The sequence below is a fragment of the Martes martes genome (genome assembly GCF_963455335.1).
Source record: "Martes martes genome assembly, chromosome: 14".
Lineage (NCBI taxonomy): Eukaryota > Metazoa > Chordata > Mammalia > Carnivora > Mustelidae > Martes > Martes martes.
The window spans coordinates 30979248-30992068 of NC_137902.1; the positions used below are offsets into that span (position 1 = coordinate 30979248).

At 43.3% G+C, this 12821-nt stretch overlaps 1 protein-coding gene across 1 annotated transcript in view; it reads left to right on the forward strand.

Moving 5' to 3' along the window:
• PIK3AP1 (phosphoinositide-3-kinase adaptor protein 1) overlaps positions 1-12821 on the forward strand; it is a 114966-nt gene that overhangs the window by 48252 nt on the left and 53893 nt on the right. Inside the window, exons 3-4 of the mRNA XM_080823672.1 lie at positions 8825-8961; positions 10560-10704. Coding sequence (XP_080679798.1) covers positions 8825-8961; positions 10560-10704 — 282 coding nt within the window. The remainder of the gene's footprint in view (positions 1-8824; positions 8962-10559; positions 10705-12821) is intronic.

Consider the following 12821-nt stretch of genomic DNA (forward strand, 5'->3'; position numbering starts at 1 on the left):
TTCAACAGATTTATTTATTTATTTATTTATGTAAAACAATTTTATTGAGACATAATTCATATGCCATGCAGTTCACCCATTTAAAGTGTACAATTCAATTTTTTTAGTATATTACATTACCAATTTGTAAAATGTGGCAAAATATATGTGACATATTTGTCATTTTAACCAATTGTAAGTATACAATTCAGTGACATTAATTCCATTCGCAGTGTCACACAGCCATCACCATAGTCTTTGTCCTTCGTACTAGCAAAAGCATTTTCTTTGAATCATTTCATGGTTTTTTATTTAAGTAAATCTGTTCTAAAAGGAAACTTTGCCACTATAGTGGAAAAACCGGTTATCTCAGTATAAAAAGAAGGTAACTTTAAAAATAAAGACAATAAAAATCAAACAGTGGTATTAAGTTTTATAAGTGGTATTAAGTGCTATAAAACAGTGGTCTGTAGTAAATGCCAGTAAGTTCTACTGGATACTCATACCTACAGAAAGAAGTCTATGAGCTTAAGGCCTTGTCCTCACCATAGTACAAAGGGAAAATAGGAAAAGCATGTGAAAGAGATATTCAGGGGATGCTCTTACCATACTAAGCCTTCATCTCAAAATAAATGGGGTTGAAGGATTGAAAGGGAATGCTTTGTACCATGCTTTCTACCATGCGGTTCAGTGTCACCGAATATTTGCTGTATGCTTTGGAATCATCTCCCACACAGCAGGTTACATGGTTCACAATGTGGAAAACACTACCAGAGTGCATGAGAGCATGGATTTGGGGGTTAAATTTTCATACATGAAACACCTGCATGATTTGGACAACTTCCTTAAATTTCTTTTTTTTTTTTAACTTTGGCTTTATTTTTATTTTTATTTTTTTTTAAAGATTTTATTTATTCATTTGACAGAGAGAGATCGCAAGTAGGCAGAGAGGCAGGCAGAGAGAGAGGAGGAAGCAGGCTCCCTGCCAAGCAGAGAGCCCGACGCGGGACTCGATCCTAGGACCCTGAGATCATGATCTGAGCTGAAGGCAGAGGCCTTAACCCACTGAGCCACCCAGATGTCCCAACTTCCTTAAATTTCTATGCCCCAGTTTTCTCATCTGGGAAATGGGCAGAATCATATCAGTCCCTTAGTTGTGATAGAATGGAATCACATATGTTAAGGGTTTTGCCTGGGTCCTGGCATATAGTAAATGCTCAACAAATGTGGTTGTTTTAATGAATGATCCTTGTTTACAGTTTTCTCGGAGCTAAGCATTAACTTACAAGAGAAGTTAGCTTGTGTATTCTGAAAATACTCTCCAAGACCAGCAAACACCATCCTCCAGCCCCCCCTGGCTGTCAAAAAGCCGTTGTCCTGACTGACTGCCAGACAGTGTGCAGGAAAAAGACAGCAAACTTACTGGTCTGAAAACTCAACTGGACAGGAAGAGAATGCAGCCTAGGGTCAGGCCCCTTGAACTCACAGGACCCCGCTGGTTCCATGGGTGTTCAGTGTCGCTTGATTTAAACCCCATCCTTGGCATGTGCCCGTTGACCCCGGTGGTGGGTCGCAGCACATCTAACCCAGGGCGTCTTGGCTCAGAATGAGGCAGCCCCACCAGGCATCGGCGAGCTAGAGCCTCAGTCGCGTCTCCTTACGTGGCCACCACAGCCCCACACCAGGAACAGCGAGTGACAGCTGCTTCCTGCCCTGGACCCGGCCACAAACCAGCAGGGCCCGGACCGCTGGGGGCCAATTCCCACTGGCTTGCTTCCTTCCATCTTTCAGGCACAGGGTTTCCAGCTATAAAATGAGGATAAGATATTAGTTCCAATCTCCCAGCGTTGTCGTGAGTATTAAATGAGATTAAGACTATCAAGCAGTCCCCGCAGTATTCAGTAACAGGTAACTTCTACTGTTACTATTAGTAGGTAGGAGTCTGTCACCAACATTGTCACCGAGCATGCGCGGCTCCACAGGGCGTGGTGGCCATCCCAGCGCAGACTCATGCGTTGCATTCACAACGTGCAGTTTGTTGACCCAGACAATATAGAGACGCCCTCATAAAAGATAAAAATTACGAACCCTTAGTGTTGACAGATTATTCTGCTGTTTTTAAATATGTATAAACATATTCATCTCCTTATGTTTGCTGTTCCTTCCCAACTTGGGAAGCAAAACATGAGCACGATACCGATGTCGGTATGAAATGAATAAAAGGCAGGCGGATTAGGCTTGTTTAGCCGGATGAGGCTGGCTTATTGCCGCAGCACCTCGACTGTGCCTTGGGGCTGCGGTGCTCGCTCTGTCCACTGAGGGGGCTTGCTGCGGCTCCCCTGGGTTATGCTAGGGCTTGGATCTCCCACCGCATTTCTCTGTATGAAGTAGTGTACAGCGAAGCCTTCTGGTGTTCGTGGGGCTCACATGCCTCCTGTGCATGTGGCTCTACCTCCTCTCTTCCCTCATTGGCCCCTGACCTCCAGTGCAACATGCACACGCAGGCACCACAGTCTTGTGGCAGGACCCAATTATAACATGGTCATCCTGAGAATCTGGAATGTCTTTGCATCTTACTTCAGAGGCACTAATTCTCATAAGGACTCAATGAAAAAAGCCTGAGCACAAATTCTCATAAGGATGACATCTGAGGCCTTTTGGCAGATGCCAGTTTGAGAAACGCGGATTCACGTCTGGTCTAAATCTCTAGAGTATTTGGAGCAGACTCCAAAATGAAACACAATATTTAAAAAGGCTAATAGGCAAGCCCAGACCCTGGATGAGAGTGTAATAGGAATTAAGAAAAATGGTCACTGAATTATCTGACAGAGAGGGCAAAGCGTGAAATGCACACGTTAGCCTGTTCTTGTCTAACAGGAGACAACAGGCAAGTTCTCTCAAGAGATGAACTTTTCAGGGCACTGGGTGGCTCAGTGGGTTAAAGCCTCTGCCTTCGGCTCAGGTCATGATCTCAGGGTCATGGGATCGAACCCCGCATCAGGTTGTCTGCTCAGCAGGGAGCCTGCTTCCCCTCCTCTCTCTCTGCCTGCCTCTCTGCCTACTTGTGACCTCTGTCTGTCAAATAAATAAATTAAAAAAAAAAAAAAAAAAGAGACGAACTTTTCCTGCCTCTGAATCCAAGGAGTATTTGCCACATGAATCCTTTATAGACGAGACTCCAGGGAGCCGGAGGCACCAAGAAAGTCTTTGTCTATAATTTCTCTAGAGTTCCTGTGGACCTCATAAAAGCTGAGGAAATACTGTTCAATTTCAAAGCAGTGAGGATACTATTGGTGTCTTAATAATACTTCACACTGGGGGGGGTCCTCAGGGTTTTCAGAGCACCTTCTCTCAAACATTTCTTATTTGAGTCCCAGGACAGTGCCCTACCCCCAAGGTGGGGAGGGTCATAAGGGGTCTGCATCCTGAAGTGGCCACGCGTGGTGCCATCTCTCTCTGTCAGGTGGGTTTCAGGGGTGCTTTCGTCTGGCTTAGAATTTCCTCCAAGGAAACCTTGGGTTTGCTCTTCCCTGGAAGGTAGTAGTGGGTAAGTGGTGGTGGTGTCAGCACCTCCAGAGTCAGCCTCAGGGTGAATGGCATCCTGCCTGACTTGCTGAAATGAATTAGCTGCTGGGAGCGAATTCATTTCAGGTGACTGAATGGATAGATCTACTGGAAGGAACTGTTTATATGGCCCATCTGAACACTGACAAGTATCTGCCAAGTGCCACACTCTTAGGGTCAATCTCATTCGTGCCAAGCTAGTGACACGATTCGGCACAAGATTCAGTGGCTGCTTTCTCTTTACCCAACCCCCAGTATCCGGGTGCTTTCTCCCTGTGTAAACTCATAGAACGTATGAAAGATGGGTGGGTAGGAAGGAAGGAAAAATAGGGGGAGGGAGGGAAGAAGGGTCATGCACAAGCCAAGCACAGATTTTGTTCTGACCTTTTATATGCATTTCTCTTAATACAGTTGATACCCTACACTAGAATATATATGGTTTTATATCTTACTGTGTTGCTTAACATAATGTCATAAGCTTGTACTTAAAACTCTTTGAAAATAATATTTTGTAAAAAGATTTTATTTATTTGTCAGAGAGAGAGAGAGAGAGAGGGAGGGCACAAGCAGGGGAAGCAGCAGGCAGAGCGAGAAACAGATTCCATGCTGAGCAAGGAGTCGGATGCAGAACTTGATCCCAGGACTCTGAGATCATGACCTGAGCTGAAGGCTGACGCTTAACCCTCTGAGCCACCCAGGCATCCGAAAATAATATTTTTAAGTATTCTTTCATCAGACAGTGAAGTTGTTTCCCACTTTTCACTGATGCAAAGAATGAATTAGTAGACACCTTGGTTCATTATCTTTGTCTACATTTTTGAACATTTATTTTCCTACTTAAGAGAAATTTGTAGTAGAATTATGTACCAAAGGATACAAACATTTTAAAGACTTTCTCTTTCTCTGTATATGGACACATGCCTTTCCAGAAAGGTCTTACCAGTGTATACTTCCCTCAGCATCAAATGAGAGTAAGTATCTGTCTTCCTTCACCTTCAAACATTTCCTAATTCAAAAAGGTAGACTAGCGATATGTAATTTTTATGTGCATTTCCATGATAATTAGTGATAATGAAGATTTTTTTTTAGATGAGGAGGTAATTTGTATTTCTTCTTCTGTGAATTATCTACTTATTAGGTGTTTTTAAAGAGATTTCTATGATCTCTTCTTATAGTAAGGAGATTAGCCCCTTGGCATATATCTTTATTTCAAATTTTAAACCAGTTTATGATTTGCCATTGGATTTTTTGGTAACAACTTTATTGAGGTATAATTCACATAATGTTGTACAAGTTACCCAGTTTTTTCAAAATTTTATTTAAATTCTATTAACACAACCCCCCCAAAACCCAAAAAATAACAAAAAAAATTTCTATTGACATATGTGCATTAATAGTTTCAGAGATAGAGTTCAGTGATTCATCAGTTGGATATCACACCCAGTGCTCATTCCGTCAAACAAGTTACCCGTTTAAAGTGTACAATTCAGTGGATTTTTTGGGATATTCACAGACTTGTGCAGCTATCACCACCGTTAATTCTAGAATATTTTCATACCTTCCAAAAAGAAACAGCATACCCTTTAGCTATCATCCCCCAAGCCCCACTTTCCCACCAAGGCCCCCAGCCATAGGTGACCACTAATCTATTTTTTGTCTCTATAGATTTGCCTCCTATGGACATTATTATATATTTGGAATCATACAATATGTGGTCTTTTGTGGCTGGCTTCTTTCACTCAGCATCGTGTTTTCAATGTTCAATATTTTATTCCTTTTTATGGCTGAATAATATACCATGTTTTGTCATTAGCTGAGGGATGTTCGGGTTGTTTTCACCCTTGGCTATTATGACTATTATGACTATGCTGCCAAGGCAATACAATTTAGATTTTAGTTTTATAAAATTTTGTTTACTAAAGTTTTAAATTCATACCAACCCTATTGCTTGCCTAGATGTATTTCTTTAGTTGTTTAAGATGTACAAATCTTTTCCCAAACCGATGATAAAATTTTCAGTTTTTAATTTTTTTTAAAGGATTTTATTTATTTATTGGAGAGAGAGAGAAAGAGTGAGAGAATATGAGCAGGGGGAAGAACAGAGGGAGAGGGAGAAGCAGACTCCCCTCTGAGCAGGGAGCCCTATGGGTCTCCATCCCAGGACCCCAGGATCATGACCTGAGCCAAAGGCAGCTGCCTAACCGACTGAGCCACTCAGACGCCTCTCATCTTTTTAATTTTTAATTTTTATTTTTAAATTTTTTTCATCTTTTTAATTTTAAGATCTGTTTTATTTTTCACTTTAGTTTATTTTTCACTTTAAATCAAGGCTTTATTTTGGAGTATATGAGAGTTAGGAAGCGTCTAAATAGTCCCTCTGTCCCTTCACCCCCACCCCAAATAGCTAAATTTTTCTAGCACCATCTGCTGAGTCATTCTTCTCACCAACAATGTTCTTTATTCTACACTGATTTCTAGTGCTTTCTTTATCACATATTAAGTTTTTATGAGACTAAACTTGATTTGGGGGTTATCCATTGTATTGAATTGCTGTTTCATTTTTTATAAACATAATATAAAATGGGATTAAACTTTGTTGTTTCTTGAATATTAGTAAGAGGCATAAAACCTATATAAATGGAATTTTCCTAGATAGGAAAATTGGTTATTATAAAGAAGAACATTGTTGCAAATATAATTTAAAATTCAATGCAAGAAGAGAGGTATGTGGCTTATGCTCTGAATTTTATTTGAAAACTGAGAAAGTTTTTTCTTCCAGGATTGTTGATTTTGTCAGATTTTCTGCTTGTTTTGAGATAATTTTGGTAATTCATATTTTTCTATAAAAATTGTATTGAAATTTTAAAAATTCGTAGCATAAAGTTTTCACATCAGTATGTTTCTAAAATTCTTCTCCTTATATGTCACTGTCATGTCTTTCTCATTGGTTTACTTATATTTTCTCTATTCTTTCCTCAATATATTTATTAGAGCTTTGACTCTTTGGCAAGCTGACTAATAATAATAGATTGGTAATTTGGGAGACATGAAGAGTTTTTCCTTTTTTGAAGCAGTGGAAAACTGTACAATGGGTCTGTTCCAAGAAGCTTATACCTGTAAAATAACTTAGAATAGGGAATTGGCAAAAGTTGATGCCTAGCGCTGGACCATTCAAGGTAGTGTCTAAACAATTCTGGGGGAATTCCAGGGAACTTCATGCAGTTTTAAGTAATTGATGGGGTGTTTTAAGTCAATGAGGTAATTTTCTTATCCAGGAAGAACCTCAGAAATGGAAAAAAAAATGGGATGGTTCAAGCATCTAATAAGAAAATATTAGAGCTTGATGTGATATTATATTCAGAAGAAGAATGCTAATTATCACTGATCTTTTTGGCTCTCTCCTAAACAGTCTCCCTCACTGGGTGGTTGTTGCTTGGGTGGCATGTACAGCTCTGTCCGTGGGGATGGGTTCTGGCTGTTGTAGGAGTCACGCATCAAGGAGAGAAGGCAGCAGAGAAGGAGAAAATGGCCGCCTCGCCTCTGTTAACATGGCTGGACAGCAGGGAGGCAGGCAGTTGCTGCACTTAGCCTTTGAGGGGGATAATTAGCACTGATAAAGGAGTCAGTAGGACTGGAAAGGAAAGGAGAGCTATAGCAGATTGATGGCTCTGATGCCTAGTGAAAACCAGCATCAACCCTCCTTGGAACTCCCAGGGTTCTTGACCTTGTCTCTTAGCCCTAAATTCTGCTGGGATTCCTGTTGCACAAGCAAGGTCAGAGACCCGGATGCTTCTGCCAGGCCTTGTGGAATAGTGAGTCATGGGGGAAATCCCAGAGACGGGAAGAGCAGCGGGAGTGTGCCTCCCGCCCATCAGAGTCTGGGGCCATGCAGAGGCAATTGTCAGTACAGATGTCAGGCTCTAGGATGAGACCACTGTCTCAGGCTGCGGGGTTTTTAAGCTGTATATCTGGGACGCCTGGGTCCTCTCCCCAGCCTTAGCGGGTCCTGGAGGTCCTTGACTCACAGTTACAGCAGTAAGGCATGATGATGCCTTGCCCCCTCAGCCCAGCTCCCCCACCACAGCCTTCATGGTCATGGGAACATGGCCCGTCCCCTGGTATGACCTGAGGTCTAGTCTGCAAGCCTCTGGGTGCAGCTTTCTGGGGGCCTGAGGCACCACCCCAGCATTTTACTAGGACTGAGTGCTGTGGGCCCTGCCAGAGGCCACCTCCTTCCCTGGGAGTCCAGCCTGCAGGAATCAGCCAAGGGAACCCCTGCCTCTCACTGGACCTGCCCTTTTAGATCATGGGCTCTCCGAAGACAGGCTTGATGTCTCATTCATCTTCATGTCCCCTCAGTGCCTGACATGTTTGGCTGGATCTGTAAGTGGTTTAGGAGTGAAGAAGAGGCAGCCCAAGAAGGGAACTAGATGAACCTTCCTTCCCTTAATGATTCTTAACCATTTTTTCCTTCTTGGGAGATCTGATGAAAGCTTTGGACTATCTCCAGAGAAGTATAGACAAGCACGTGCATGTGCACACACACACACAGAATCTTGCACACAGCCTATCAATTGATGAACCCTGGTTAAGAGCCTCTGCCTCTAAGTTCTGGTAGGTTCCACTTACATCACCTCAGCATCATCTCATTCTGTGCCATGCCCCACACATCTGCCCATCCCCTTCACTTGCTCTGAACCCGTGCACAGTATAGGTGTTGTTGGGGTACCGATCTGGAACCCAGTTACTTTGATCCAAGATTTGTTGAGAATGATTGCTTTTCACGGTTGCTCCAGAGTGGATCCATGGCCAAGCCATGACCCCAAGGAATAATGACTTCCTGGACAGCACAGGTTTTACTTGATGTTCAAAAGATGACCTTTAAGTGGACAGCCCATGCTTGACCCCACCTGAGGAGAAGGGGCCTCCTTCCCTCGCAGCCACCAAAGCCAGCAGTGCAGGAAGCCTGGAGCTAAAGCTTCCAGAAACCTACCCGTTGAGACTAGACTTGCCAGCCTTGGGCAACATCCTGTTTCAGACTTTTTGGCCTTCTCCACAGTCTTCCTCTTGCTGTCGCCCTACCCTTGTGCCCTAACGGGTAATTGACTTTTTCCCAGTAGGTTGTCTTTCACAGTTTCCTGAGTCACTCCCTCCAGCTTGTATTTATTTGACATTCAGAGCCATTTCCTATTTGGTAATATTTGGGGCTTTCATGGGGTGGAACATGCCCATCAGTTCTCCTTCCTTGTGTTCCCATTCAGTGATGTCCTTTGTTCCGTAGATTCTGGCTGTGATTCAGTCACTGACACCGAGACTGAGGACGAGAAGGTCCCTTCCTACTCGAAGCAGCAGAACCTGCCACAGCAGACTTCACCTGGGAACCTGATGGTGGTGCAACCGGACCGTATTCGCTGTGGGGTAGGCGCTCCTGGGGCTGGTGGATCCGTGGCAGTGCACGGCCTTTTCAGTGGTTGCTTCTGTTGCAGTAAAGGGAGTGTAATCTTAGCCTTCCCTCAGGGATTCTCTTGTAGATTAGCTGCCCTGGGATTGCCGGTACCTGGGCCCTTGAGCACACCTCACTCCTTTAAATAAGAGAGAGGCGAGCTCAGGAAAGTGTGTGTCACCCCTCTAAGACTTTAAGTTCATAGATCAGAAATATAGATGTGTGGCAGCTTACCAGACACTTATGCCAACCCTGGAGGGAGAGGCCTGAGTCTGTTCCTGCCAGCCTAGGGCTGGAAGGAAAGAGAAGGGGGGGGGTGCATTTTGAAAGCTTGCTTCTCCATCAACTGAGCACTCCCATTCCCCAAGTGAATGCCTTGAAGTTTGCTGGCTGCAACATGCCAGTATTGCTTGCTAGAAGGGCTAAGATAAAAGCCAGAGTGTAACGTGACTAACATTTTCAGGATGGGACCTATGTTAACAGATGACTTGAATGTGATGGCCCAATTGATGGGCCACTGTCATGTGAATTCTACCATAGAACTGGTAGTTTTTCATTATCTTTCATTTCTTGATGAAAACGTGTGATATTATTAGTTTAGAGCAGCAGAATGCTTTCCTGTGGCTACAAGCCCTTTGCTAACTTTGCCACTGTGGTGTCCTTGAGACAAGAGGGCGTGGGAGCCTTGACAATGGGAAGAACTAGCTTCCTTGCACCTGTGAGTGTCTTCCATGGAGCCTGAGGCCAAGGGGTGTTGGGCAAGCAATCTCCATAGGGATTGCAGACAGCTGCTTTGCAGACTATGGCTAGATTGAGCTCATAAACATGCTGGGTTTAGATTGCACAGTAAGACAAGATCATCGAATGTGTCCGGCCTGGCAAGAGATCATCGAGCGAGCGAGGTGAAATAGAATTCAGGTTGTTCCATGCCTGGGGAAAATCAGCCCTCCAGTAAGGTATTTGTGCCCATTCAAGAACAGTAGAAGAAGCAGACCCCAGGAGGGGTCCTCCAGGCTGACACCTGTCACATTGTAAGGTCCATGTGTCACCCAGGGGTCTTGGTAAAATTCAGACTTTGATGGTTCAGTGGGTCTAGGAGGGGCCTGGGATTCTGCATTTCAAATCCGCTTCCAAGGCTGTCAGCCTGCCGGCTTCCCATGGAGTAGTCAGGCTCATGTCCGAATAGTGCTTTTCAGACTATCGGTGAAGACCCCTTTTATTTTGTTCTACAAAATTCCCAGTTCTGCCCTGTGCCAATGCTTTTAAAAATGCCATAAAAAAGAAATGCTATAAAAATGAAATAAAAAGAGGTACAAGCTGTCAGATTTTAAATTTTTACATTAGGTCCAACAGACATGAAATTACTCCCATCAAACTGCTGTAAAGCTTGATAAATGTTCACGCTTGGTCTTTGTAACTTGTCCTTTTGGGACCTGTGGCAGTCGGGCCCAGAGCTGGACTGCAGACCCCTCCCTGCTAGCACTGGGGCTTGGGGAGCCAGGAGACCCTCTGCCCAGCACCCTAACAAGGCACCCAGGAGGAGGCGGGGACACTGACTGGCCTCCTGTTCCAGGTGGAAACCACTGTCTACGTCATCGTGAGATGTAAGTTGGATGAGAGGGTGACAACAGAAGCAGAATTTTCTCCTGAGGATTCTCCCTCTATCCGGGTGGAAGCCAAGCTGGAGAATGAATATACCGTTTCTGTGAAGGCTCCCAGTAAGTAGCCCCGTCTAACCTCCGGAAATTAGGCATCCTGTTCAGGAGGAGGCCCACTCTTGCTTTCTTTTTCTTGTCCTGTCTTTATTCAGCAGCTGAGAAAAGTGACAGCCAAGATTTGGATTTTGTTGTCATATTCTGTTTAAAGGAAAAGGAAGTCACAGAAACATGCATGTGAGATGGGGGAAAAATGGATATTGTAAAATTTTTATCTTTAAGAAGTTAACATATTAAAATTTTTTGAGGGCTACCCGGTGGCTCAGTTGGTTAAGCGTCTGCCTTCAGCTCAGGTCATGATCCCAGGGTTCTGGGATCGAGCCCCACGTCAGCTCCTTGTTCAGCAGGAGAGTCTGCTCTGCTTCTCCCTTTACCTCTGTCCCTTAGCCTGACTTGTGCACTGTCTCTCACTCACTCTCTCTTTCAAATAAATAAAATCTTAAAAAAAATTTTTTTTGAAATTAGAGAAAAATAGAAAAAAAGTCATCAGACTACTACACTGTCTTTTGGCCTTTGTTCACAATTTAAAAAACAGAGTTGTTTTCAATATTTATTCTCTCAGCATCCTTTTGCCCCTTGCTGTTTTTTTTTCTAAAGATTTTATTTATTTATTTAACACAGAGAGAGAAATCACAAGTAGGCAGAAAGGCAGGCAGAGGGTGAGGGGGAAGCAGGATCCCCGCTGAGCAGAGATTCCCGATGCGGGGCTTGATCCCAGGACCCTGAGACCATGACCTGCGACCATGACCTGAGCTGAAGGCAGAGACCCAACCCACTGAGCCACCCAGGCACCCCTTGCTCCTTGCTGTTACATGGACTTTGTAACTTTCCATTTTATAATATATTTTTTCTATCATAAACCTTATGTGAGCTCAATACTGAAAAGTTAAAAGAATGCAGGGGCACCTGGATGGCTCAGTGGGTTAAAGCCTCTTCCTTCGGCTCGGGTCATGATCTCAGGGTCCTGGGATTGAGCCCCGCATCGGGAATCTCTGCTCAGCGGGGATCCTGCTTTCTCCTCTCTCTCTGACTGCCTCTCTGCCTACTTGTGATCTCTGTCTGTTAAGTAAATTAAAAAAAAAAAAAAAAAAGAATGCAGCCAAAGTAAAGGAAAGTAAATAAATGCAGCCAAGGTAAAGGAAAATAAGTAGAAAATTGCCTTTATGCCCCAAAGGAAATCAGTGATTTCTGTAATTTTTCTGCATCTATGTATATAGCTTCATATAGTCTCATAGGCCACTTTTGTTACCTGGAAGATACCTATGAGCATTTGCTCACATTAATAAGTATTCTTTTACGACATAATGCTTCATGGTTCCAAACTAATCCATTGTATAGATGTATCATAATTTATAAAATTAGTACCTTGTGTTGAACTTGTATCTTATAAGTCATCTTGTTTAAAGCTGCATTATATTCCCTTGAAAAGAAGTATCATCTTTTAATTTTTTGCTTCCTCATTGTTATGTATTTATGTCATTTCTGATTTCTTACTGTCTTCTTCCTGTTTTAAATTCTGATATATCAAACATCTTTATGCTTGCATGGATTGAGGAGTATTTCCTCAAGATGGAACCCCTGAAACGTGGTGCATTTTGAAGGATCCTGGAAAACAGGGCTCCCTTGCTTTCGGAAATTCTACTCCTATCTATCAAGTTTGCTGTGTCATGGCCAGCCCTAGGCATTATCATTTTTAAATATCTTTGCTAATTGGATGTCTTTTGAAAGAGTAGCCCATGTTTTAATTTGCATTTCTTTGATTACTAACGAGACTATTTTTCCATGTTCTCTACTTGTTGCATTTCCTCTTTTGTGAATCGAATCTTTGTGGTTGGTGTATTTTTAATTTTTCTTTCCCCCTCAAAACCCCTTCCTGTGGTGGAGAAGAGCTAAAGAGCACAGAGTCATGACAGCCACAGAGCCAGTGAATCAATTCTCCCAGTCCAGGGCTATGGAAGCACTGAGTTCTGCCGGCCAGGATCTTTTCCCACCTTATGGCCACCGCTGACCTTTGTAGAAAGTGTTTTAAACTCAACTCTTCTTGTTTATCATGGTCCTGGACCTACTGTAGCAACCAAAACAGATGAAAATCTTCCAAAAGTGAAATCGCCAAACCACCG